Below are 27,033 nucleotides of genomic sequence, written 5' to 3'. Positions count from 1 at the left end.
TCATAAATACGTTTAGGTTGCCAAGTGCTTGACTTTTGATCATGTGACCCTGGAGAGGCTGCAAGTCATAAGTATGAGGAGCAGTTGGACGGAAATCTCTTTTTTAGTGTCGTGACTTCAAACAGTTGTGTAATGCAGGGTTACAGGTCAGTGTCAATCCAGTAAAATTGGAGGTTGCGTAGTTGACGGTGCTATGTAAACGCAGTCATTCTCAAGATGTTGTAAGAAACAGATGATAGCTTTAAGCGACAGTGTTCTTCGGGCATTGTGTATTATTGGGTCTAATCACTCGGGTATTTTTAAATTAAAGTGCTTTCTCATTTCAAGGTTTAATTTGGGTTTCTAGGTGCCATTTGCCAGCTAACTATAATTGTGCCATCAATGAAAGCGAGTTTAGTCTAATGATTAAAGACATCAGGCTACAAACTAGGAGACGGTGAGTTCTAGTCCTGCCTTTGCACGAAAGCCAGCTGGGTGACTTTGGGCCAATCACCAGGAGACTGGGAGTTCTAGTTACGCCTTATAGGCATGAAAGCCAGCTGGGTGACTTTGGGCCAATCACCAGGAGACTGGGAGTTCTAGTTCCGCCTTATAGGCATGAAAGCCAGCTGGGTGACTTTGGGCCAATCACCAGGAGACTGGGAGTTCTAGTTCCGCCTTATAGGCATGAAAGCCAGCTGGGTGACTTTGGGCCAATCACCAGGAGACTGGGAGTTCTAGTTCCGCCTTATAGGCATGAAAGCCAGCTGGGTGACTTTGGGCCAATCACCAGGAGACTGGGAGTTCTAGTTCCGCCTTATAGGCATGAAAGCCAGCTGGGTGACTTTGGGCCAGTCCCTTTCTCTTTCAATCCAACCCACCTCACAGGATTGTTTTTATGGGGAAAAACAGGAGAAGGAAGATGCGTTGGATATGTTGGCTGCCTCGAGTTATTTTGTAAAAACAACAAAGGCCCGATACAAACAAACAGACTTTCCCTCTTGTCTCCCCAGCAAGGAAGAGGAACTGATGTTTATATCGAAAACCTGATCAGTTGCAGGCAGATGTTGAAAGAAACCACTGGGCTAAGCATAGATTTCTCACCCTTACTTAAAACATCCCAGTTAGGAGACGCCTTCCAACTTGGATAGGCTCTAAGAACGCAAGATTTTTTTTGTTGTTTTTTTTAATGAGCTGTTACTGAGTTTAACAATATTGTCACAATGCACTGGAAATCGTGACGGCTCCTTTGGGGATGTCCGAGCAAGCTTCCATCACAACTCCGCCCGTGTCTCTGTCTCCCGGCTTTTCATCTAGCCTGGCATCTTGTTCTGCCTCTTTGATTTCTTTCATAGCCAGGAGAACTGCGCCCGGATGACAAAGCTCATCTTTTCTGCTGTTTTCCTTCTTGTCTCCCTCCACGTTTCTAAGACAGGACCAAAGCAGATGGGTTGGCGAGGGGTAAAAGCTCTGTCAGCAATCGTGTCAACCGTCGGGTTTTATTAAAAGAGGGAGAAGAACTTAAATGTGGAGGATTGGCAAATGGAGCGGTATAAGGGATCCTTTTGGCAGGGAAACACAAAATATTGAAAGGTAGTGATCAAGACACTAGGCTGCAAAACAAGGAGATGGTGAGTTCTAGTCCCGCCTTAGGCATGAAAGCCAGCCGGATGACTTTGGACCAATCACCAGGTGGCGGTGAGTTCTAGTCCCACCTTACGCATGAAAGCCAGCCGGATGACTTTGGACCAATCACCAGGAGATGGTGAGTTCTAGTCCCGCCTTAGGCATGAAAGCCAGCCGGATGACTTTGGACCAATCACCAGGAGATGGTGAGTTCTAGTTCTGCCTTGGCATGAAAGCCAGCCGGATGACTTTGGACCAATCACCAGGTGGCGGTGAGTTCTAGTCCCACCTTACGCATGAAAGCCAGCCGGATGACTTTGGACCAATCACCAGGAGATGGTGAGTTCTAGTCCCGCCTTAGGCATGAAAGCCAGCCGGATGACTTTGGACCAATCACCAGGTGGCGGTGAGTTCTAGTCCCACCTTACGCATGAAAGCCAGCCGGATGACTTTGGACCAATCACCAGGAGATGGTGAGTTCTAGTCCCGCCTTAGGCATGAAAGCCAGCCAGATGACTTTGGACCAATCACCAGGAGATGGTGAGTTCTAGTCCCGCCTTAGGCATGAAAGCCAGCCGGATGACTTTGGACCAATCACCAGGAGATGGTGAGTTCTAGTCCCGCCTTAGGCATGAAAGCCAGCCGGATGACTTTGGACCAATCACCAGGTGGCGGTGAGTTCTAGTCCCACCTTACGCATGAAAGCCAGCCGGATGACTTTGGACCAATCACCAGGAGATGGTGAGTTCTAGTTCTGCCTTGGCATGAAAGCCAGCCGGATGACTTTGGACCAATCACCAGGTGGCGGTGAGTTCTAGTCCCACCTTACGCATGAAAGCCAGCCGGATGACTTTGGACCAATCACCAGGAGATGGTGAGTTCTAGTCCCGCCTTAGGCATGAAAGCCAGCCGGATGACTTTGGACCAATCACCAGGTGGCGGTGAGTTCTAGTCCCACCTTACGCATGAAAGCCAGCCGGATGACTTTGGACCAATCACCAGGAGATGGTGAGTTCTAGTCCCGCCTTAGGCATGAAAGCCAGCCAGATGACTTTGGACCAATCACCAGGAGATGGTGAGTTCTAGTCCCGCCTTAGGCATGAAAGCCAGCCGGATGACTTTGGACCAATCACCAGGAGATGGTGAGTTCTAGTCCCGCCTTAGGCATGAAAGCCAGCCGGATGACTTTGGACCAATCACCAGGTGGCGGTGAGTTCTAGTCCCACCTTACGCATGAAAGCCAGCCGGATGACTTTGGACCAATCACCAGGAGATGGTGAGTTCTAGTCCCGCCTTAGGCATGAAAGCCAGCCAGATGACTTTGGACCAATCACCAGGAGATGGTGAGTTCTAGTCCCGCCTTAGGCATGAAAGCCAGCCGGATGACTTTGGACCAATCACCAGGAGATGGTGAGTTCTAGTCCTGCCTTGGCATGAAAGCCAGCCGGATGACTTTGGGCCAATCACCAGGCGGTGGTGAGTTCTAATCCCGCCTTAGGCATGAAAGCCAGCCGGATGACTTTGGACCAATCACCAGGCAGCAGTGAGTTCTAGTCCCGCCTTAGGCATGAAAACCAGCTGCTTGATCCGGGGCCAGTCATGTGCTCTCAGCCCTAGGAAGGAGCCAGTGGCAAACCATTTTGGAAAGATCTCGCCAAGAAAACTGCAAACTAACTTTGCCGAGGTTGAGAAACACTGAACTAAATCGAGGCCCAAAGGTCATTGATCCCGCATGATCGATTCCAAAATGTGGCTTTCGATACGCCGGATTCTAATTGCCCCTCCCCTGCCCACCAAAACCAAAACACAAAAGTCTCTTGCCACTGACCTGCTCTCTACGTCTTGTATGGTGTCTGGAAGAGGCACATTTAAAGTCTCGGGCAGGAAACAGGCCACCAGGCCGGAGATGATGGGGGCCGTGGCATAGATGACAAGGGGAAGGGATGGAAAATACTCGCTGGTCATCCTCACCAGAGGGGCCACGATCCCCCCGACACGCGCCATGGTGTTACCAAAGCCCATCCCAGTTTGCCTGAGGCGCAAGAGAGGGAAGAATTTAATTTCACTTCGGCTCATCCTTCACCAGGGCAGGCGCGGCGGAACTACAACTCCCAATATTCCTTGCGCCAAGCCTGGGCGCTTGGGAGTTACAGTGTGCAGCGAGTCCGCGACTTCCAATCGCAAGAGAGAGACTGGAAAATTGATGGTTCGGTGGTGCAGTCGTTAAGCGAGACCTTCCGTGGCGACTTCTCCATTGACCTTGCGTATGAGAAGCCGGCTGGGAAGGTCACGTGACTGCAGGATCGCCGTGCAGTCTGCTTTGCCAAGCGCCTGAATCACAGGGATAGGGCGGCAATTATAGTGCAAGGAACAGAGACGTAAGTCGCTGTTTTCAGCATCGTCGTAACCTCAAACGGTCCCTGAACAAACAGCCGTAAGTCGAGGACTGAAAAGAAGGACTAGGGAGGTCACATGAGGGCAGTCTTCCAATATTTGAGGGGCTGCTATGAAGATGAGGGGATTCACCTATTTTCCGAACCCACCGGAAGGCCGCACAAGAAGGAACGGATGGAAACTAGCCAAAGAGAGAAGCAACCTAGAACGAAGGAGGAATTTCCTGACGGTGGGAACAATCCACCAGTGGAACAGCTTGCCACCAGAAGTTGTGGATGCTCCATCACTGGACGTTTTTAAGAGACTGGACAACCATTTGGTACAGGCTCTCCTGCCCAAGCAGGGGGCTGGACTAGATGACCTCCAAGGTCCCTTCCAACTTTATTATTATTATTATTATTATTATTATTATTATTATTATTATTATTATTATTAATCTCCAAGGTCCCTTCCAAATTGATCATTCTGTTATTTTGAGATTTCCCTCTCCTTAATTCCACGCTTGTGCTGCAGCAAAAGACACCCTCTGGTGTTTTCAGAGGCAAACATTGTCCCAGAATATCACTGAGTGGTACCTGATCACCGTGGGATAGAGTTCTCCAGTGTATAAAAAGACACAGCTGAAAGAGGCTCCGAGACATCCTTTCCCAAAGACAGCAAAGACAGTCCTTAGGATCTGCATATCTAGAGAAGATTAAAAAGAAAAAAATCACTGGGTGTTGCTGCAAAATAATTTGGCTTTGCACAAATAAAACCATCGGTTGGTCCGTGCCTGGAAACTTACCACGGGACACAAAAACGTTCCCCGCGATGGACAGGCCAGCTAAGATGAGGCTCAGTGCCTGAGCGATCCGACGGCCGGAATAGCTGATCACAAGGAAACCCACCAACTTTGCGGGAATGTCTACCGCGCCGAAGATCACCTGGATAAGGTAGACGCTGACCCCGAAATTCTGCAGGTCCATTGCCAGACCATAATAGGCAAAGCTGGTGGAGAACCTGGAGTGGCCAATGGATTAAAGAAATTAAAATACCTCTGGTGCTGTCTAGTCCTGCCTTACACATGAAAGCCAGTTCAGTGACTTTGAGCCGAGCACCAGGAGACGGTGAGTTCTAGTCCTGCCTTAGAATGAAAGTCAACTGGGTGACTTTGGGCCGATCACCAGGAGACGATGAGTTCTAGTCCTGCCTTAGGCATGAAAGCTGGTTGGGTGACTTTGGGCCAGTCACCAGGAGATGGTGAGTTCTAGTCCTGCCTTAGCCATGAAAGCCAGCAGGGTGGCTTTGGGCCGATCACCAGGAGACTGTGAGTTCTAGTCCTGCCTTAGCCATGAAAGCCGGCTGGGTGGCTTTGGGCCGATCGCCAGGAGACTGTGAGTTCTAGTCCTGCCTTAGCCATGAAAGCCGGCTGGGTGGCTTTGGGCCGATCGCCAGGAGACTGTGAGTTCTAGTCCTGCCTTAGCCATGAAAGGCAGCTGGGTGGCTTTCGACTGAGCACCAGGAGTTGCTGAGTTCTAGATCTCTGCTTTCCTTTTGTTCCGTTTCTCTTTTGGGCCGTCTTCCGTCTCCCTTGCTTACCAGACGAAGCAAAGGCACACCGTGATGCGGCGCAGGGACGGCGTGCGCACCAAATCAGCCACCGGGAACTTGGTTTTGGCTGCCGAATTGTCTGTCCGGAGGCTGGCTTTCAAAACCTGGAAAAGCGGATCAAAAAAAAACAAAAAACCAAACTATTTTGGCTGCCGTCAAGTTTCCTTGCTGCAATTTGCAAAGATTAAATTCTCGATGGGCAAATTTTTATGTGCTGCCTACGTCTAGGTGCTTGGAACTGGCGGCATGGAAAAGAGTACAGCAGTACATAGCACTGATCCCTGTTTAATCCATACTACAATTCTTCATCTAATGGTGGTTTTTCCCCCCAGAGCCGAAATACCAAGTAGGGGAAGAACGGAAGGATGGAGAGATGGAGAGATGGAGAGACAGTTTGGTCTCGTGGTGAAGGCATCAGCTAAGAAACCAGAGAATTCCAGTCCCGACTTAGGCAGGAAAGCCAGCTTGGTCTCTATGGGCTAGTCCCTCTCTCTCAGCCCAGCCCACCCCGCAGGGCTGTTGTTGTGAGGCAAATACCAGAAGGAAGGAGTACTGGATATGTTCATCATATTTATAAAAATATTTATAAATATTTAATATTTATAAAAAACATTAAAGGTGGAAATTTGAGAATGAGAAGGAAGGAAGAAAGGATGGGAGGAATGGAGGGAAAAGACAGGAAGAGAGGGAGGAAGAAAAAATGGAAGGAAGAAAGGGAGGGGAAAAAGGGAGGGAGGGAGGAAGGAAGAAAAGGAAGGAAGGAAAAGAAGGAAGGAAGTAGTAAGGAAGGAAAGAAAGAACGAAAGAAGGAAGGAGGGAAGGAAAGGAGAAAGAAGGCAGGCAGGAAGGAAGGAAGGCAGGAAAGAAGGAAGTAGGAAGGAAGGAAGGAAGGAAAGGAGGAGAAAGGAGGAAGGAAGGAAGGAAGGAGAAGGAAGGAAGGAAGGAAGGAAGGAAGGAACGAACGAACGAACGAACGAATGAACGAAGGAGAAGGAAGGAAGGAAGGAGAAGGAAGGAAGGAAGGAAGGAAGGAAGGAGAAGGAAGGAAGGAAGGAAAGAAAGGAGGAGAAAGAAGGAAGGAAGGAAGGAGAAGGAAGGAAGGAAGGAAGGAAGGAAGGAAGGAAGGAAGGAGAAGGAAGGAAGGAAGGAAAGAAAGGAGGAGAAAGAAGGAAGGAAGGAAGGAAGGAAGGAAGGAGAAGGAAGGAAGGAGAAAGAAGGAAGGAAGGAAGGAAAGAAGGAGAAGGAGAAGGAAGGAAGGAAGGAAGGAAGGAAGGAAGGAAGGAAGGAAGGAAGGAAGGGCGTTTACCACATGCTTGCCAAGAAAAAAACACGGCCACGTGGCTTTTCGGATTGTATACCTCGAGGGTGAGCTTCTCGTGGCAATCCTTTTTCCCATTCATCTGAGCAACTTTCTGTAGCTCTTTCAGCGCCTTCTCAGGCTTGCCCGCCGTGGCATACCAGCGGGCAGACTCTCTGAACCACCTGCCCGAAAGAGAGAGGGGAGGGCGGTGGAGACAAGGGCGGGACAGACACCGGCAGTGCGTTGGAAGCTGGCACATTTGAGGAAGAGGATGCCGGATCACCACCTTCTGATAATTTCCCTTTTATGGATCTCTTTTCTCAACCCTAACCCTTATTCTGCCCTGCTTTCCCCTCTTTCAGTCCAAGGCGCCTGGGTCGCTGTAGTCGTACGTTGAGGACTAGCTTGCCGCCAAGTCGCAGAGCAGACACGAGCCACACCCTTTCCTTTGGCCCTCCCTGTCCAGCCCGTGGTGGGTTTGCTTTCCTTTTGAAGGCAACCGCTATTTTCGTTTTTTTTGCTTTTTTTTTTACAATTTTACATTCAGGTAGTCCTCGACTTTAACCACCATAAGGGAGCCCCACGTTTCTGTTGCGGAGGGAGGCGGTTGTTCAGTGAATTTTGCGACCTTTCTTGCCACCGTGGTTAGGTGGATCACTGCATTTCTTAAATCAATAAGCCGGTCGCGAAGTGAATCCGGCTTCCCCATCGATTTGGCTGGCCAGAAGGTCGCAAAGGGGTGGGGGGTTAGGGGTGGGTCACGTGACCCTGCAACCGTCATAAACACGAACCAGTTGCCAAGCGCCTGGTTTTTGTTCACGTGGCCACGGGGGACGCTGCCACGGTCGTCCCTAGGAAAAGCATCTGTCGCTTTTTCCAGTGCCGTTGTAACTTTGAGCTGTCGCTAAACGAATGGCTGTAAGTTGAGGACTACGCGTTTGCCTGCAGAGGCTCCTTCAAGGCCCTCTTGATTCGCCCTCCACAGCATGATAGCCGTGTTCCAGTATTTGAGGGGCTGCCCCAAAGAAGAAGGGGGGGGGATCAACCTCTTCTCCAAAGCCCCAGAAGGCAGGACGAGAAGCAACGGATGGAAACTCATCAAGGAGAGAAGCAACCTGGAATTAAGGAGAAACTTCCCAAGAGTGAGGACAATTAACCAGTGGAACCACCTGCCTCCAGAAGTGGTGAATGCTCCAACACTGGAAGTCTTTAAGAAGAGACTGGACAGCCATTTGCCTGAAATGGTATAGGGCAGGGGTGTCAAACTCAAATTCATTGAGGGCCGCATCAGCATTGCGGTTGCCCGCCAGGGGCCGGGTGGGTATGGCCAGGGTGGGCATGGCCTACTGGGTAGGCGTAGCTAGGGTGCGTATGGCCTACTGGGTGGGCGTGGCCAGCTCTACATCGTTCGCATCAAGGGTGCCTATGGGGGCCTGGGCAGGAGTGGGACAGATCTGAGGGTCTCTGGCAGGAGGAGGGTCTCTGGGCCAGGGCCAAGGCAGTGGGGGCCGTTCCCTCCCTGTTTCCAGGATGGCATCGCGAGCCGCATGAAACCACTTCGCGGTCTGGATCCGGCCCCCGGGCCTTTTGTTTGACATGTCTGGTCTAGGTGTCTCCTGCTGGAGCAAGGGGTTGGACTAGAGGACCTCTAAGGTCCCTTCCGGCTCTATTCTGATCCCGATTCAGTCCCAGTTTCTCACATAGGAGAATGCATTGCCCACTCCTGCTGTGCAGCGTCCTTGGTTGCCAACGACTAGGGAACCACCTACCAGCCGTAGAGGAAAAAGGCAAAGTAGGGGAGGGATACGGCCAGCTGAAGCCAACGCCAGTCCCGGATGGCGTACGCCACGCCCGCCAGGATGAATTGCCCGAGGCTGTAGCTGTACCCGGTCACCAAGCTGACCGCCGCTCGAGAATGCATCGGCGTCCACTCCACGGCTGGAAAAGGAAGATTATTTGTGAATTCAGGGTACGTTGAATCTATTTCGGACACCTTGGGCCAGGGACCCAGGTCTCCGGAGAAGCTCTGATGGGGGCTGGGGGGAGATCGAAGGAAAGGATGGCCAGTTGAAAGCAGGAAGGTCCTAGTTACCGGGGGTGATGGGGGCACCTTGGAAGACCTGAAGGACCAAGTTAGAGACAGATCAGCCAAGTGAATATTGATTTATGTCAGAGGTCCTCAAGCTTGACAACTTTAAGATGGGTGGACTTCAACTCCCACAATGGCCCAGCCAGCGTGCTTTAATATGGGTGGACCTCAACTCCCAGAATCCCCAAGCCAGCATGTTTTAAGATGGGTGGACCTCAAGTCCAGAATTCCCTAGCCAGCGTGCTTTAAGATGGGTGGATTCAACTCCCAGAATGCCCCAACCAGTGTGCTTTACGATGGGTGGACCTCAACTCCCAGAATGCCCCCGCCAGCCATATTGCAGGAAGAATCGGATTTGGAGCTTCTGGTGCGAGAGAACTTACACAGCGACACACAGTTGAGGCCAACCCCGGAAAGACCCATGCCGGTGAGGAAGCGCAAGACACAATAAGCGCCGAAGCTGGGAATAAACGCCGTGCAGGATCCGGAAACCGCCATCTGAAAGCAGGACCAGAGAAGCAAAGCCTTCCGCCCGAATCTACAAGAAATAAAAATAAATATTATACCCTTGGGACTGTGAAAATTTCATGCACAGGGTCTGTGTGTGTGTGTGTGTGCTGAAAGTTTGGGCTCAGCTGTGTTTGTAAGTTGAGGACCTGTACAGCGTTAGCTCCCCTCAAGAACAACCTTTTTTAAATCCTTTTGTTTTATTATTCAAGTTTCAAAATACAAAGCTGATAAAATAAATGTGAGCTATGAAAAAGATATAAAGAAAAGAGATGAAAATTATCTATCTATCTATCTATCTATCTATCTATCTATCTATCTATCTATCTATCTATCTATCTATCTATCTATCTATGTAAGGAATATAAGCCTCTCGATATTTTTGTCACCAAAACGATTTGCTTAAAAAGTTACTTTCCACAGGACATGGCTGTCCATTGCGACATCTAGCCAGCTTCCGAATACGGTCAGAAGAAAGTTGGTTTCTTTTCAAAGGAGAAAGACCCACTTCTTACTTGTCAGAGAGGCCTCCGAAGACTACGGCACCCACCAGCACACCGGCCATGTAGATAGACTGCGCCAGCTGCTGGAGGCTCCGGAAATCGCACACCAGGTCCCACTGCAGGGGGAGAAGAATGAAAATACCACAGTCCACAACGCGCAGGGACACTGGCCCCCAAAACTGGCCTGAGGGAGAAGGGCTAAAACAGAGCTGCGAAGCTTAGAAGATCGTACCAAGATATGAGAACTCGGACGATAGAATAACAGGCTTAGAAGGGACCTTTGAGATCTTCTAGTCCAACCCTATGTAGGTAGTTATCAATTTACAGCCATCCCTTTAGTGACCATTTGAGGTTACAATATTCCTGAAAAAAGTGACTTACGACACTTTTTGACATTTACAACCCTTGCAGCATCCCCAGGGGCACGTGATCAAAATTCAAAGGCTTGGCAACTGGCCGGTACTTGTGACAGTTTCAACAACTGTCTTGCTGATCAGTGGAAATGTTGGGCGTAAGTTGAGGACGACCTGTTTTCCTGCAGCTAGGGGTTGTCCAAAACAGACTGGACGACCAAACCAACCAGGCTATAAGGTTTCCTGCCTAGAGCAGAGGGGTGGGCTAGAGGACCTCTGGGGTCCCTCCCAGTCCCTTGGTTCTATGTTCTATGGTGCTCAGCACCCCACCTGGGAAAGATGGGAGTTGGAGTCCCATCAGGAAGGAACCGAGCAATCCTCCACCAGATCGGCACTCAAGGGTTCTCCTTACCTCGGTTACAATGGTGGACGTAAATACCGTCCCTTCGTAGGTCCACCCATCCAGGCATGGCTCCCGCTCGGCCTCCGTTGGCTCCCGGCCTGTCGAATTAAACCCCGACAGCCGCCATTGGGGGGTAACAAAGCGCCAACACTTCTCCGGTCCCCAGTCCCCATCTTGGGGGATGAACGCTCTCAGCAGCGCCCGGCAGTCCGGATTTCCCGTGGCGTTCCCACCGGCGCATCCTTTGCTCAAGGCCACCCGGCAGTGATGCCCGGGAACGGCAGCTGTAAAATTCTGCAACAGGTTGTGGGCTGCCATCAGGAGCGTCGGGAAACACAACAGCGCCACGTTGACGATTTGAAATCGTCCCAGGCCACCCGCTTGATCCAGAAGGTCACCAAAGGGCATGGTGGTCTACGTGACGTGGACTCGACGCGCACGGAGAAATCCTCGCCCCGGCGACGGAAGGGAGCCACGTCGGCTTTTACCAGACGGGGAGATGCCCGTCCTGGCTAACTTGCAGGACTCGAAGGAAGACGGAGGAAGTGGCAGAGGTGGACCAAAGGGTTACGCAATGCCAGCTGGACGCCTGGCGTGTCCATCTGTCCAATGCAAGCCGGCCGCTGGGGAAGGCTCCCCGTTTCACCTGCTGATGGGCAAACAGATTCAGCAGCGGCCCGCTGGGTGTTGTGCTTTTGTCATCCCGGGGTGCGTTTTGATTGCAGTCCGATTTCTTTCGCCTCCCTCCGCCTCTAGGAATGAACAAGGGCAGCCGAGGGGCAGGAAGTTGGCGTTGCCAAGTTTGCCCAGTGGCCCTTGCGGTGTTTCGGATTTTTTTTTTTCCAGCCGGGGATCAGCTTCTGCCGAATTAACCCAGCTTAGCTGCTTTTCTTCGATGTGGCTTGGGAGGGATGAAAAAGAGGAGAGAAAAAAAGGACTTATTTCTCGGGAATGTAGATAAGATAGCAACGGCGTGGTCCAGTCAAAAAAAAAAAATCAGTTGTTTTTCTCTCCTTCTCATTCGTTGGCATTCCGGGCTCAAAGAGAGCTGTGCCCAAGGAAGCAAGTATAGGTAGGACTATAACTCAGCCCCAAATTTCCATTGCTAAGCAAGTTCGGTGAGTCTTGCCTCATTTAACGACCTTGTTTGCCACCGTTGTTAAGCGAAACGCTGCGGTTGTTAATTAAATGATGCGGCCGTTACGCAAATCCTAGCTTCCTCCATTGACTTGCCTTGTCAGGAGCCATTGGGGAGGTTTGCAAATGGCCGTCACCTGGTCCTGGGTCAACGCAACTGTCCTAAATACACGCCAGTTGCCAAGCGCCTGAATTTTAATCCCATGACCAAAGGGAGGCTGTAACAAGTGTAAGTGTGAAAACCAGTCATAAATCCCTTTTTTTTGTCCCGTCGCCCTAAACGAGGACTACCTGTATGCTGGCAGTGGGCAAATAGAAAGTTGAAAATGATGGGCCCCAAACCCCTTTGTTATCAAGCTACAATATTTGTTCTTGGAGGTGGGAAGTGGTCCTCTGGGAGTTGTGAAACTACGACTCCCAGCACCCAGAGCTACCAAAGAACTCCTGATTTAGTGGCTTTGCCTGGAGAGGAGCCGATTAACGGAAAGAATTTTTTTTTTTTGGCGGCTGCATCCAGCCAACTAACTCATCTGAAATTAAAATGGGGTTGAGAAGTTTGTGAGCTGTGTTGCTGTAGAAAATCTTAACTCTTGGCTGCTTCTGGGAACCAGAAAGTGGCTTGTGGGTTGGGTGGAATGCGTTAGGAGAACTCAGTCAGTGTAACTGGGCTTGCTAGTGAGGTAATCTGGCTTTGATGAGTTGTGTGAGTCCTCTGTTTGAGGTGTTGGAAAAGCAGGAGCTGATCTGATGGCTGAAGATTCAAAAGGGATTATCCAAACTGAAGCTTTGAGAAACACAAAGTCTTTGGATTTGGCTAGAAACCAGAAGATGATGAGTTCTAGTCCCATCTTAAGCATGAAAGCCAGCTGGGTGACTTTGGGCCAATCACCAGGAGACGGGGAGTTCTAGTCCCGCCTTAGGCATGAAAGCCAGCTGGGTGACTTTGGGCCAATCACCAGGAGATGGGGAGTTCTAGTCCCGCCTTTGGCATGAAAGCCGTCTGGGTGACACTGGGCCAATCACCAGGAGATGGGGAGTTCTAGTCCCGCGTTTGGCATGAAAGCCGTCTGGGTGACACTGGGCCAATCACCAGGAGATGGGGAGTTATAGTCCCGCCTTAGGCATGAAAGCCGTCTGGGTGACACTGGGCCAATCACCAGGAGATGGGGAGTTATAGTCCCGCCTTAGGCATGAAAGCCGGCTGGGTGACACTGGGCCAATCACCAGGAGACGGGGAGTTCTAGTCCCGCCTTAGGCATGAAAGCCAGCTGGGTGACTTTGGGCCAGTCACCAGGAGACGGGGAGTTCTAGTCCCGCCTTAGGCATGAAAGCCAGCTGGGTGACTTTGGGCCAATCACCAGGAGATGGGGAGTTCTAGTCCCGCGTTTGGCATGAAAGCCGTCTGGGTGACACTGGGCCAATCACCAGGAGATGGGGAGTTCTAGTCCCGCCTTTGGCATGAAAGCCGTCTGGGTGACACTGGGCCAATCACCAGGAGATGGGGAGTTATAGTCCCGCCTTAGGCATGAAAGCCGGCTGGGTGACACTGGGCCAATCACCAGGAGACGGGGAGTTCTAGTCCCGCCTTAGGCATGAAAGCCAGCTGGGTGACTTTGGGCCAGTCACCAGGAGACGGGGAGTTCTAGTCCCGCCTTAGGCATGAAAGCCAGCTGGGTGACTTTGGGCCAATCACCAGGAGACGGGGAGTTCTAGTCCCGCCTTAGGCATGAAAGCCAGCTGGGTGACTTTGGGCCAATCACCAGAAGATGGGGAGTTCTAGTCCCGCCTTAGGCATGAAAGCCATCTGGGTGACACTGGGCCAATCACCAGGAGACGGGGAGTTCTAGTCCCGCCTTAGGCATGAAAGCCGGCTGGGTGACTTTGGGCCAATCACCAGGAAACGGGGAGTTCTAGTTCTACCTTAGAGGAAAGCTGGCTGGGTGACTTTGGGCCAATCACCAGGAGACGGGGAGTTCTAGTCCCGCCTTAGGCATGAAAGCTGGCTTGGTGACTTTGGGCCAATCACCAGGAGGCGGTGAATTCTAGACCTGCCTTAGTTATGAAAGCGGACTGGGTGACCTTGGGCCAATCACCAGGAGACGAGTTCTAGTTCTGCCTTATGCATGAATGTCGGCTGGGTGACTTTGGGCTAATCACCAGGAGACAGGGAGTTCTAGTTCCCCTTTAGACATGAAAGCCAACTGGGTGACTTTGGGCCAATCAACTCAGCCCCCGGGTGCTTGTTGTGGGAAAATAGAGCAGGAAGGAGTATGTATATTCATCCCCTTGAGTTATTTATGAAAATGATAAAGGTGGGAAATGAATGAATGAATAAATGAGGTTTGATGTGGACTACTTTGGGAAAGGCTGTGTTTTAAAAGCCCCATCACTTTGAAGGTAAAGGCAGTGACAGCCAGTTCCATGGCAAAATGTCACCTGCCGAATCAAAACAATGGCTGCAATTGAACCGACAATTAGAAGTGGAACAGGGCTGATCTCCCCCCCCCCCGTCCCCACTAAAATGGCTTAGCAAGGACTTGGCAAGCTTGCTGTAGTTTAACAGTGATTAGAATCAACTTTTCCCAAACTAGAATTCGGTGTTATATAATTCTCTTGTTTGCACAGGGAGAGCCAAACTCAGTCTGTGGCCAGCCCAGTTAAAAAGGAAAAAAAATAATCTTAAAAATACCGTAATCTCTCTGTAAACTTGGCATTGTTCAATCGGTCGTTCCTGCAACAGCCACTAAGAACAGCAAAGTCAAAGGCAGAGCCACAGATCTGGAAGGGACCTTGGAGGTCTTCTAGTCCAACCCGTCACTCAAGCAGGAGACCTTACACCATCCAGTCTATTTTTGAAAACTTCCAACAATGGAGCCCTGATTAACTGTTCTACTGTCAGGAAATTCCTCCTTAATTCTAACAGAATAACGGAGTTGGAAGGGACCTTGGGGGTCTTCTAGTCTCACTCTCTGCTCGAGCAGGACACCCTGTCCCATTCTAGACAAATGGCTGTCCAGTCTCTTCCTAAAAACGTCCAGTTTTTAACTTCTGGAGTCAAACCGTTCCTCTGATTAATTGTTCTAACTGTCAGGACATTTCTCCTTAATTCCAGGTTGCTTCTCTCCTTGATTAATTTCCATCCGTTGCTTCTTGTCCTGCCTTCAGGCGCTTCGGAGAACAGGTTTATATATTTATATTTATATTTATTAAATTTTTATACCGCCCTTCTCCCGAAGGACTCAAGGCGGTGTAAAGGTAAAGGTAAAGGTAAAGGTTCCCCCGCACATGCGTGCTAGTCGTTTCCGACTCTAGGGGCCGGTGCTCATCTCCGTTTCATAGCCGAAGAGCCAGCGCTTGTCCGAGGACGTCTCCGTGGTCATGTGGCCGGCATGACTAGACGCCAAAGGCGCACGGAACGCTGTTACCTTCCCACCGTAATGGTCCCTATTTTTCTACTTGCATTTTTACGTGCTTTCAACTGCTAGGTGGGCAGAAGCTGGGACGAGTAACAGGCGCTCACTCTGCTACGCGGCACTCGGGATTCGACCCGCCAAACTGCCGACCTTCCGATCGACAAGTTCAGCGTCCTAACCCACTGAGCCACCGCGTCCCTCCAAGGCGGTGTACAGGGCAATAAATATCAAAATATACATATGTGGCAGCCCTTCAAATATTGAAAGACTACTATCATGTCCACCCTAGTCCTTCTTTTCACCAAACCCAATTCCAGCAGCCGTTCTTCATATATTTTAGCCTCCAGCCCCCTAATCATCTTCGTTGCTCTTCTCTGCACTCTTTCTAAAGTCTCAACATCTTTTTTTATATCATAGCAACAAAAACAGGCCGAACAAACAATATCTCGGACCACTTCAAGCAGAACACAAGAGGCTCAATTTTTAGTGTAAGTACCACATCATACAAATTGAGGACTAGTAAATTTATTAAGGCATCCTGTGCCTGAAATGACAGCCGATGTTCACAAATAAAGACAGACAGAGAAAATTGTAAACGTGATGCCCGGTGGCAGAATATAAGTGCAAAAGAACAAAATAAAAGTTACAGACTACTGTTTTCCTATATATATGCAAAATTCAAAAGCAGAATATAAGTGCAAAAAATAAAATAAAATACAGACTGCTGCTGTTCTCTATATATGGAAAGTTCAAAAGTAGGCATCACAAACGCTGTGCCCATTGTTGGCAGATTCCCTAACTGTGCTTTGCTGATCTTTTTTTTCTTTTTTTAAAATATACAATGTTTATTATACGTTTAAAGAGAAAGATAAAAAACTGTTACAAACTAATGTAAAGTAAGGAAGAAAAATAGAAAAGAAAAAAGTCAAAGAGGAAAGACAAAAGTGCGAGAAAGGAAAAAAAGGAACAGCTAAATAGCAAAAAGAAATCAAAGAGAAAGCTGAAAGTGTAAGAAAGAAAAAAAAAGAAAAATGGGGGGGGGGAAATCAAAGAGAGAACTGCAAAACTGCAAAAAAAAAAAAAGGAAAAACGGTAAAAGCAAAATTAAAAAAGAAATAACTCAAAGAGGAAGCTGAAAGTGCAAGAAAGGGGGGAAAAATAAGAGAAACACAGGAGAGAAATAAAAAAAGATATAAATATTCTCCACAGCAGTTCCAATATTCTTTGTAGCAGTTATAAATACAATTATCAACTGACCTCTATAAAGTTACCTCCTGATTCTCTTCTTTCTATAAACTAGCCTGACTAATCATCAAAGCCATAAATCACACATTCATTTCCCTCCCCCCCCCCATTTTCACCCAAAAACTCTGTAAGGGGTTTTCTTTCAGGCCAACCCAATACGTAGGTTGGTTGGATTCACACAAACGCTGGACCGGGTCAGTGAAAAAACTGACCAATCTCCATGGCTCAAAGTGCTCCATTCGGCTGGCTGAACAAAGCTTGTTCACCGGTGCGCAGGTGGGGCTTAGTTTTGGAAGTGTGTGTGTGTGTGTGTGTGTGTGTGTGTCAAGTTTTGGGTCCATTTATGATTCACTGGATTGTGTGAATCCATACCCGAGTGTATTCCGTGAACCCAGCCATTTTGTAATGCTAGCTTGGAACCCAGAGAAAGGAGGAAAAAAAAATAAAAATAAAAAAGTGACTCTCGTTGTAATAGAAGCGATGTAAACATGACCAGCAAAATTGGCTCACCTGGGACAACAAAGTCAGGTTTACATTCTATGCTTGTGGACGTGTGTGAAACTGATCCTTGCTGTGCCGCAAACCAAGTTATATCATTGGTGATAATCATATCACAGCCCAGCCGCCCGGTTTACAGAATGACAGAGCAGGAAGGGACCTTTGTAGGTCATCTAGTCCAACCCCCTACTCAAGCAGGGGACCCTATACTATTTCTGACAAGTGGCTGTCTGGTCTCTTCTTAAAAACTTCCCAGCCACGCCTTCCAGAGGCGAGTTGTTCCGCTGGTTGATTGTTCTCACCGTCAGAAAACGTCTCGTGTCTAGGTTTATTTCTATATCCACCGTCCAGCATTTTCAGATAAGGCCTCCCCGTGTTTTGATATATGGATGATGGGTCTCACTTTGCAGGCCTACGAGACCCGGATCTATCAATCAAGTCTCGTTTAAATGGAGGGGGGGTGAAAAAAAGACTGCAGAAGGATATTCGTTTATAATCAGCAGATGTTGGCCATAGTTTTCTCCTCTGGCGCACAACAGGTTGTGTTTCTAAGTTTGGACTCTCTACAACGTCGTTCGACAGCTTCACGTCTGAGCCGTCTCCTCGTTCGGCGTTGTCTTCTGTTGAGGTTTTGTTGCAAACCCGTTTGAGGTGTCCCAGAAAAAGAGGGTCCTAGAGCTGGCTATAGGGAATAGGATGCTAAGGTGATGGGGGTGGGGGTTTGCCGAGGAGGGTCTTGATTTTTGCCTCTTAGCGTTGGTCTTTGAAGTGCTCAAACTTCTCTGAGGACAGGAGAACTTTCATTTGAAGTTTGTCTTCTTCATTGGGTTTGGACCTTGAGAAGGAAAGGATGGAGAGAGAGAGAGGATTCATAGAAGGAGAAGCCATCATAGGTGATCGGGGCTAACACCATCAACCTTGGTCACATGAAGATGTATGGACAACTCTATGATGATTCTGGGAGCTGAGGTCCACACACCTTCTCCTAGGAAGCAGCTAGGATGAAGCTCAATTTGAGAAGCACAGGCCACATCTAAGGCAGGGATGGTCCACCAATTCCCAAACCTTCACGCAGCCCTTTTGCTGCTGAGGGCTCCCCTCCGAAATTCAACCGCATAATGGTTAAAAAGTGCCGGACTTAACATTTTGCAACAGGGTAGAGCTGAAAACTCGGGTTTAGATCGTAAAATTCCCTTTCTGTGGTTTGGAAAAACGAGCGGGACCTTTCATATCGCCGCCCCTAAAAAAAGGGGGGGGAGGAAAAAAAAACCCCAGCCCAGTCTCCATCTGTCATGCAACCACCCCCCATTTCACCTCTTCCCCAAAGCCCCCCCACCAACCCTTTCTTCCCGCAAGAGGTTTCCCACGTTCGCAGAAACCCGTTCGGTACCCACCCTCTTTCGACTTGCTCGATCGTCTCCGGCAGAGGTGCGTTCCGGGTCTCCGGCAGGAAGCAGGTGACGATGCCAGACAGGATGGGGGCCGTGCCGTAGATGATCAGGGGCAGCGCTGGGAAGAACTCCCCACTCATCCTCACCAAGGGGGCGGCCATGCTCCCGATCCGAGCCATGGTGCCCCCCAGACCCATTCCAGATTGCCTTTGAGGGAGGAGGGGGAAAAAAACAGGTCAGCCGTCGTCGCTGCTTTGAATCAGGATTAGCTTCTTATCCCAAAGGTGCTTTTTTTTTTCCCAGGAGGCGACTGGACTTTCTTGTTCTTTCTTTGAAGAAGCTTCTCCTCCAAGAAGCTTCTTCAGCTCTGACCGGAAGGATTTATGCTCCTTGCAGACCGCTGGTCATTTGCCTTCTTTTAGAGAGTCGTTGAGGCCACTTGTGGCTTTATCTGTGTCTTCAGGGTCATTTGAGTGGTGCCAAAATGGGAGTGGAACATGGTCCTTTCAGCACTTCCAAGAAGGCTCCCCGTCCATTTGCACCACTCAGCTGACCCTGAGGACACCGATAAACCTCCAAGTGGCCTCAACGGCTCTCTAAAAGAAGGCAAATGACCAGTTTGTTTTTCTTTGAAGACGTTTTGCTTCTCCTCCAAGGAGATTCTTCAGCTCTGACTGGATGGTGGGGAATGGAAGGATTTATGCTCCTTGCAGACCGCTGGTCATTTGCCTTCTTTTAGAGAGTCGTTGAGCCCACTTGGAGGTTTCTTGGCTGCAGCATGTTTTCTGCCCCGGGTCCCTTCACTCAAGATGAAATGCAAAAATGCAAAAAATAGTCTGCATTTTTTTTCCTGCAACCAAGAAGGCTCCACACCCATTTGCACCACTCAGGTGGCCCTGAGGGCGCAGGTCAACCTCCAAGTGGCCTCAAGGACTCTCTCAAAGAATGCAAATGACCAGCTGTCTGCAAGGAGTATAAATCCTTTCCGTTCCCCACCATCCAGTCAGAGCTGAAGAAGCTTCTTGGAGGAGAAGCGAAAGGCCTTCAAAGAAAAACAAGGAAGTCCCGTGGCCTCCAGAAAAAGCATCTTTGGGATAAGCACAGAATAGAATAGAGCCGGAAGGGACTTTGGAGGTCTTCTAGTCTAACCCCCTGGTCCAATAAGAGATCCTGTACCCATTCCAGACAAATGGCTGTCCAGCCTCTTCTTAAAAACCTCCAGTGATGGAGCAACCCCAACCTCTGGTGGCAAGCCGTTCCGCTGGTTAATCATTCTCACTGTTAGGAAATTTCTCCTTAATTCTAGGTTGTTTATCTCCTTGATAAGTTTCCATCTGTTGCTTCTTGTCTTTTCTTCGGGTGCTTTGGAGAATAGCTTGACTTCCCCTGCTTCACTCACCTGATTATAGTTGGGAAAAGTTCTCCAGAAAAGATATAGGCACAATTGAACGAAGCTGCCAAAGATCCCTTGCCAAATACAGCAAATATCATCCTCAGAGTGTTCAGATCTAAAAAAAGATAAGAAAGTCACAATAAAGGGACAACATTTCTACTTTACTCTCACGGAAGAACAGTGTTTTGTTGTTGTTGGATATTTTTTTTGCACTTTTGCTTTTAAAAATTCCACGCCGTTTACTTTTGCCCCTAAACTGGGTACCTCAAAAAATGAGACGTACATATTTGATTTCAGATGTGATCACAGCGGCAAGAATTGTATTTGCACAATACTGGAAGAACGAAGAAACAGCGCCAGAAGAAGAAATAATGGGAAAAAAATACTAGACTGTGCGGCAATGGGCACTTATTTTAAGGTTGGAATTAAAAAGAAACAGAATATTTTCTTATCGGAAGCCAGCTGGGATGGTCGCAAATGACTCCAGGATTCTGCAACCATCATTCAAACCCAATGTTGGTAAGGGCCTGAATTTTGATCATGTATTTATGAGGACGCTGCAAAGTGTCATAAATGCGAGGACCAGGTGTAAGTCCCCTTTTTTTCCAGGGTCATTGTAACTTTGAATGGTCGCTAAATGAACCGTGGTAAGCTGAGGACCAGCTGCCAGAGAGGGAAGGAATTCCACCCTCCTGTCTACTCCTGGTGGTACCCTTACCGTGCGGAACAAAGATGTTAGCCAAGATGCACAGTCCAGCCAAGATCAGCGAGAGCGCTTGGGAGAACCGTCGGCCCACATACGTGATGGTGAGCACCGAGATGAATTTGGAGGGAATGTCGACCGCCCCAAACACCAGCTGAGCCAGGTAGATGTTGAAATTGAAATTCTGCAGGTCCATGGCCAACCCATAATAAGCAAAGCTGGTGGCAAACCTAGAATGGGCGGAGAGAATTGGAAAGCTTGACACACGCACACCCCAAAGCCATTATTTTCTGGGGGAAAATCTGGACCCTTTTTCCCTAGGGATCATAGAATCCTAAGGGCGGAAGGCACCTCAGCGGTCTTCTAGTCCACCCTTCCCTCAAGGCAGGAGACCTTAAACCATCCCAGTCAAGTGGCTGCACAATTTCTTCTTAAAATCTTCCAGGGATGGAGCACCCATAACTTCAGGAGGCAGGGATTTCCACTGATTAATTGTTCTCCCTGTCAGGAAATTCCTCCTTAGTTCCAGGTATTGCTTCTCTCCTTGGTCAGTTTCCACCCGTTGCTTCTTGTCCTGCCTTCGGGCGCTTTGGAGAAGAGGTTGACCCCACTCTTCTCTGTGACAGCTCCCCAAATATTGAAAGACAGCTTTCATGTTGCCCAATTCTTCTCTTCAATAGGCTGGATGTACCTAGCTCTCCCTCAACTGTCCATCGTACGATTTAGCGTCCGGTCCCCATCTCTGTGGCTGTTCCAAAAGTGCTTTTCCAAAAGGCAACTGGACTTTGGGATAACAGGATCCAGTTGTCTCCTGGAAAAAGCACCACTGCGACCTGGATGAGGGAAGAATCTCCACCGACATCTTTGCTGTTGTTCTCCACACGCTTTTTAGGACCTCAGCGTCTTTTCTATGGCTTGGTGACCAGAACGGGACCCAGCATTCCAAATGTACAAATAGCCAGGTTTGAAGGAAAAAGAAGCCGGCGATCCGGGGAAGAGCAGGGAGCAGGGGAGAAATATCTCTTACCAAAAAAAGCTGACCCCGAAGGAAATTTTACGCATGGCCGGCGTCCGGACCAAATCGGCCATGCTGTGGCTGGATTTGGTGGAAGAACCCTCAGACCGCATGCTGGCTTTCAAAAGCTGCAGAGAAGAAGAATACAGACCCCGTGGGTCAGTGCAGGATTTGGTCCATCCCTGAAGGAGCAAAGCGAACTGCGGAAAATCCTTTGGGATTCTTGGAACGAGAATCGGTAAATTGTTTGTCCCAAAGAATGCTATTATACCTCTGTGGCTTTCTCCTTTATTGACTATTGGGGAAACTTTCCTCCAGAGTGCAAGAGAGCAGACAGAATGATAGAGTCATAAAATGATAGAATGATAGAGTCATAGAATGATAGAGTCATAGAGTCATAGAATGATAGTCATAGAGTCATAGAGTCATAGAATGATAGCCATAGCCATAGAATGATAGAGTCAGAATGATAGAATCATAGAATGATAGAGTCATAGAGTCAGAATGATAGAATCATAGAATGATAAAATGATAGAGTCATAGAATGATAGTCATAGAATCATCAAATCATAAAGTCATATAGTCATAGAATCATAGTCATAGAACTGTAGTGTCATTTAGCCAGTCATAATCATAATCATGGAATCATTGAATCGTAGTCAATAATAATCATTTAATTTTATTTCAACCTGTACATATTGTACTGTTTTAATTTGCCCTGTAAACCACCCTGAGTCCCTCGGGAAAAGGGCGGTATATAAATCGAAATAAATAAATAAATAAATAGTCATAGAGTCATAGAATCATAAGAGTCGTAGAATCATAATCATAGAATTATAGTCATGGAATCAGAATCACAGAGTCATATAGTCAGTCATAATCATAACCATATAATCATCAAATCATAGTCATAAAATCACAGAATCACAGAGTCATAGTCATAGATTGATAGAATCAGTCATATAGTCAGAGAATCGTAGTCATCGAATCATCAAATCATAGAGTAGTAGAATTGTAGTCATAGAATCATAGACATATTCAGTCAGATCATAATAAAAATCATAGAATCATAGAATTAGAATCATAGTCATAGAATTATAGTCATAGAAATAGAATAATAGAGTCATGTAGTCAATCACTGAATCATAGTCAGAATCAGAATCATAGTCATAGAGTCATAGAATCATAGTCAGAATCATAGAGTCATAGAATCATAGAGTCATAGAATCATAGAGTCATAGAATCATAGAGTCATACAGCCTTAGGGTCATAAATAATGAAAACCAGATAAATCGCTTTTTTCATTGCCATTGTAATTTAGAACAGTCCCTAAATGAACTGTTGTAAGTCAAGGACTATAGGTATTGTGTGTCAAGACAACTGGACACAAGGACAGGTTTTTTCCCCTCAGGCCCATCACTCTGCTGAATTCCTAATTCTCACACTGCTGCGTAATGTCCATTAACCCACGTAGTATGGCTGTCGTCCTGTCATATATCCCTCCTATTATCTTCTTTGCTCCTTCTTTTATTGGTATTATTATAATTATGATTTAAGACTTAAACTTCAAGACGCTCATTAGTATTAATATTAGTATTGGTATTTTATAAGGAAGACGATATTGCTTTGCGTGCCCACCGAGTGCTTCCGCGCCAGAGACAAAGTCCTTGGTTTGTCTAATCACACTTCGTCAAGCAAAGCGTTCAGTTCGGTTCGGCCCTTCTCGATTCTGCATCGTAGGGGCAACTTCACTAAAAATTCATCACCCAGCCTTGGAAAGTACGGATTTCCCCCGTTTTTATTGCATCTTGCAAAAGGGGCTGAGGTGGGACAATCCGGCCTCGTACCTCCACGCTGAGTTTATTCCCCTCTTCCCTCTTCCCATTGATCCAGGCAGCCTTCTTCAGCCCTTTCACCGCCTTCTCCTGATTCCCCGAAATGGCCAGCCAGCGGGCAGATTCGGCGAAAAACCTGCAGGAGACAAACCCCAGTCAGGACGGTCACTTGTCTGAAATGGGATAGGGTTTCCAGCCTGGGCAGGGGGTTGGACTAGATGTCCTCCCAGGTCCCTTCCAACTTTTATTATTATTATTATTATTATTATTATTATTATTATTATTATTATTATTATTATTATTATTATTATTATTATTATTATTATTATTATTATTATTATTATTCCAGTGAGGAAAATAGAATATTTCTTTTTCTTTCTTTCTTTTTTTTCCCCCACCTACCAGGAATAGAGGAAGAAGATGAAGTAAGGGAGGGAGACGGCCAGCTGCAGCCAGCGCCAGTCGCGGATGAGATACGCCACGCCAGCCAGGATGAACTGCCCACTTGTGTAGCTGTAGCCGTTGATTGTGCCAACGATGGCCCGGTATTTGCTGGGAATCCATTCCATGCCTGTAAAAAAAGACACAACGTAAAATACTACAGGTAATCCTAGGCTTATGACCACAACTGTTGCTCGCTCTCTCTCTCTCTCTCTCTCCATCTCTATCTTATCTATCTATCCATCTCCATCTCTATCTTTATCTATCCATCTCTCTCTCTCTCTCTCTCATCTCTCTCTCTCTCTCTGTATCTCTATCTATCTATCTATCCATCTATCTATCTGTATCTCTATCTATCTATCTATCTATCTATCTATCTATCTATCTATCTATCTATCTATCCATCTATCCATCTATCCATCTATCCATCTATCCATATCTACAGTATATCTATATCTATATCTATATCTATATCTCTATATCTATATCTCTATAGGTAAAGGTAAAGGTAAAGGTTCCCCCGCACATGAGTGCTAGTCATTTCCGACTCTAGGGGCCGGTGCTCATCTCCGTTTCAAAGCCGAAGAGCCAGCGCTTGTCCGAGGACGTCTGTAATAATGCCGCTTGGGGGTGTGTGAAAGCCCTAATAAGCAGGCATATACATAGAATGAAGGCTACTGCTAAGCTTGTAAGCCGCTCTGAGTCTTCGGAGAAGGGCGGGATATAAATGGAATTAAAATAATAAATAAATAAATAAAATGACTAGACGCCAAAGGCGCACGGAACGCTGTTACCTTCCCACCGTAGTGGTCCCTATTTTTCTACTTGCATTTTTACGTTCTTTCCAACTGCTAGGTTGGCAGAAGCTGGGACGAGTAACAGGCGCTCAACTCTGTTACGCGGCACTCGGGATTCGACCCACCAAACTGCCGACCTTCTGATCGACAAGCTCAGCATCCTAACCCACTGAGCCACCGCGTCCCCTATATTCAATACAAAGCAGTTATTTTTTAACAAAAAATGTATAACTTTCCCTCAAACCATGTCTTACACTTTAAAAAAAACCACAAATGTGTGTATGTATTGTGAATAATTTTCTGGTGAGCCACAGAATAACTGCTGCATTAAATATTCTGCCACAGATCCCCCCCAAAAAGGTTGAGAGCTGCTGATTGAGAAAGGAAGGGAAAAGGAAAAATGGATTTTGGAAAAACAAGATGAGCAAAAGGTTTTGGGGGGGCTTTGACTGGGGGGTTGGGGGAGAGAGAGAGAGAGAGAAAGAGAGAGAGAGAGAGAGAGAGATATGCCCGAGACTCACAGAGAGAAACGGAGTTGAGGGAGATGCCCGACATCGCCATGCCGCACAGGAAACGGAGGACGCAGTAAATGGAGAAGTTGGGCACAAAGGCGGTGCCAGCTCCGGCCACGCCCATCTGCAGGTAGCACCAAATGATCAGGGATCTCCTGCCAAACCTTTAAGAAACAGACATTAGTCACGTTTCGATCTGTGACTGGAAATTTTGACTTTTTCAGGTAGTCCTCGACTTACAAGAGTTCATTTAGTGACTTCAAAGTTACAACGGCTCTCAAAAAGGGACCTATGGCCATTTTTCACACTTACGACCATTGCAGCATCCCCGGGGTCACCTGATCAGAATTCAGATGCTTGGCAACTGACTCATATTTATGACAGGTTGCTGTGTCTCGGGGTCACGTGATCCCCTTTTGTGACCTTCTGACAAGCAAAGTCAGTGGGGAGGCCAGATTGACTTAACAACTGTATTACTAACTTAATGTCAATTTCTGCCTGAGCAGGGGGCTGGACTAGAAGACCTCCAAGGTCCCTTCTAGCTTCTAGCTTCTAGCTTCTAGCTTCTAGCTTCTAGCTTCTATTCTATTCTATTCTATTCTATTCTATTCTATTCTATTCTATTCTATTCTATTCTATTCTATTCTATTCTATTCTATTCTATTCTATTCTATTCTATTCTATTCTTCCCATAGATCTAGATTCTACCCCCACTTTATAGCCTAAGAAACTAGTGGCGGGGGGGTCCCTTCTGACCCTCTTTCTGCATCCATTATGCCGCTGAGGGCTCAGCTGCCTCTTATCTTTCTCTTGGTCAGCATCTCTTCACCCCGTCTCCCAAGGTCTTCTGCACATACCATTACGCCCATTCCTGGTCTAGGACACTAACCCCTGCACCACGCTGCCTCTCCCTGCTCACCTGTCTGAGAGATTTCCAATCAGGAGCGATCCAATCAATACGCCAGCCATGTAAATGGATTGAGCCATTTGCCTCAGTGACCGAGATTCGCACACCAGATTCCACTGGAAAATAATTGGGGAGGGAAGGTTGCAGGGCAGAGAACAGCAAAACCATTGAGAATTTTTGCGGATCTCAAGTCGCATCTAATCAGGCCTCATTGCAATGCTGGCTGGGGAATTCTGGGAGTGGACGTCCACCCATCTTAAAGCAAGCTGGCTGGGGAATTCTGGGACTTGAAGTCCACCCACCTTAAAGTTGCTAAACACTAGGAAATAGCAGTCTGGGGACATTTAAACTTTTCTCATCCCTTTCAAATTGAAAGAAAAAACTTCTTTCTCACCTCACTGACTATCGTGTTGCTGAACAAGCTCCTGTCGTAAGTCCAGCCATCCTCACACGCTTCGGTGTCAAATACAGTCTGGTTGCCAAGACTCGCATTCGGGTCCAGGAGCCGCCACTGTGGGGCCACAAAACGCCGGCATTGCTCAGGCTGTCGGTTCGTGTCCATCGGGATGGAGATCCTCAGGAGCTGATCGACGCCCAAATTTCCCACCGTGCCGTTGCCTTGACGAGTGGCATTGGAGACGACGCGAATTTGGCAGTGATGCTGCGGGATGCCAGCTGTGAAATTCTGCAGGAGGTTCTGACTGGCCAGCATCATCAGAGGGATGGCGAGGAAGGTGACCATCATCATTTGGAAACGGCCCATCCCTCCTACATTGTCCAAAATATCAGCAAAAGTCATGGCGCCGACGAAAGACGGTGTGGAGCCGGTTTCTGGAAATTTATAATCTCGCCGTTTGGCCAAGCTAACGGACAGCTCCCTGGAACTCGTCAAATATTTTCTGCAATTGGGCAATCTCCGTTCTCCAGGTCTTCTGCTGTTTTCCCAACAAATACCCTTTCGGCACTACTCTCTGGGATGAGGCCCATCCAGCTTTATATCAA

The 27,033-nt window shown here is 47.9% G+C and overlaps 1 protein-coding gene across 1 annotated transcript; it reads right to left on the bottom strand.

Moving 5' to 3' along the window:
• Window positions 1-1,197: 1,197 nt before the first annotated feature.
• Window positions 1,198-26,830, bottom strand: LOC308675606 (uncharacterized protein; the record flags this gene model as incomplete). The annotated part of the gene is made up of 20 exons (XM_081341050.1): window positions 1,198-1,405; window positions 3,434-3,637; window positions 4,575-4,683; window positions 4,784-4,998; window positions 5,578-5,693; window positions 6,948-7,071; window positions 8,659-8,827; window positions 9,362-9,516; window positions 10,001-10,104; window positions 10,754-11,158; window positions 11,262-11,496; window positions 18,432-18,635; window positions 19,828-19,936; window positions 20,540-20,754; window positions 21,552-21,667; window positions 23,387-23,510; window positions 23,777-23,945; window positions 25,134-25,288; window positions 26,044-26,147; window positions 26,426-26,830. 20 exons carry the CDS (start codon window positions 26,828-26,830, stop codon window positions 1,198-1,200), a joined length of 3,645 nt encoding a protein of 1,214 aa, XP_081197176.1.
• Window positions 26,831-27,033: the final 203 nt, after the last annotated feature.

This window comes from Vipera berus (assembly GCF_964194415.1).
Source record: "Vipera berus genome assembly, chromosome: 16".
Lineage (NCBI taxonomy): Eukaryota > Metazoa > Chordata > Lepidosauria > Squamata > Viperidae > Vipera > Vipera berus.
This window is presented reverse-complemented; position numbering and strand designations above follow the sequence as displayed.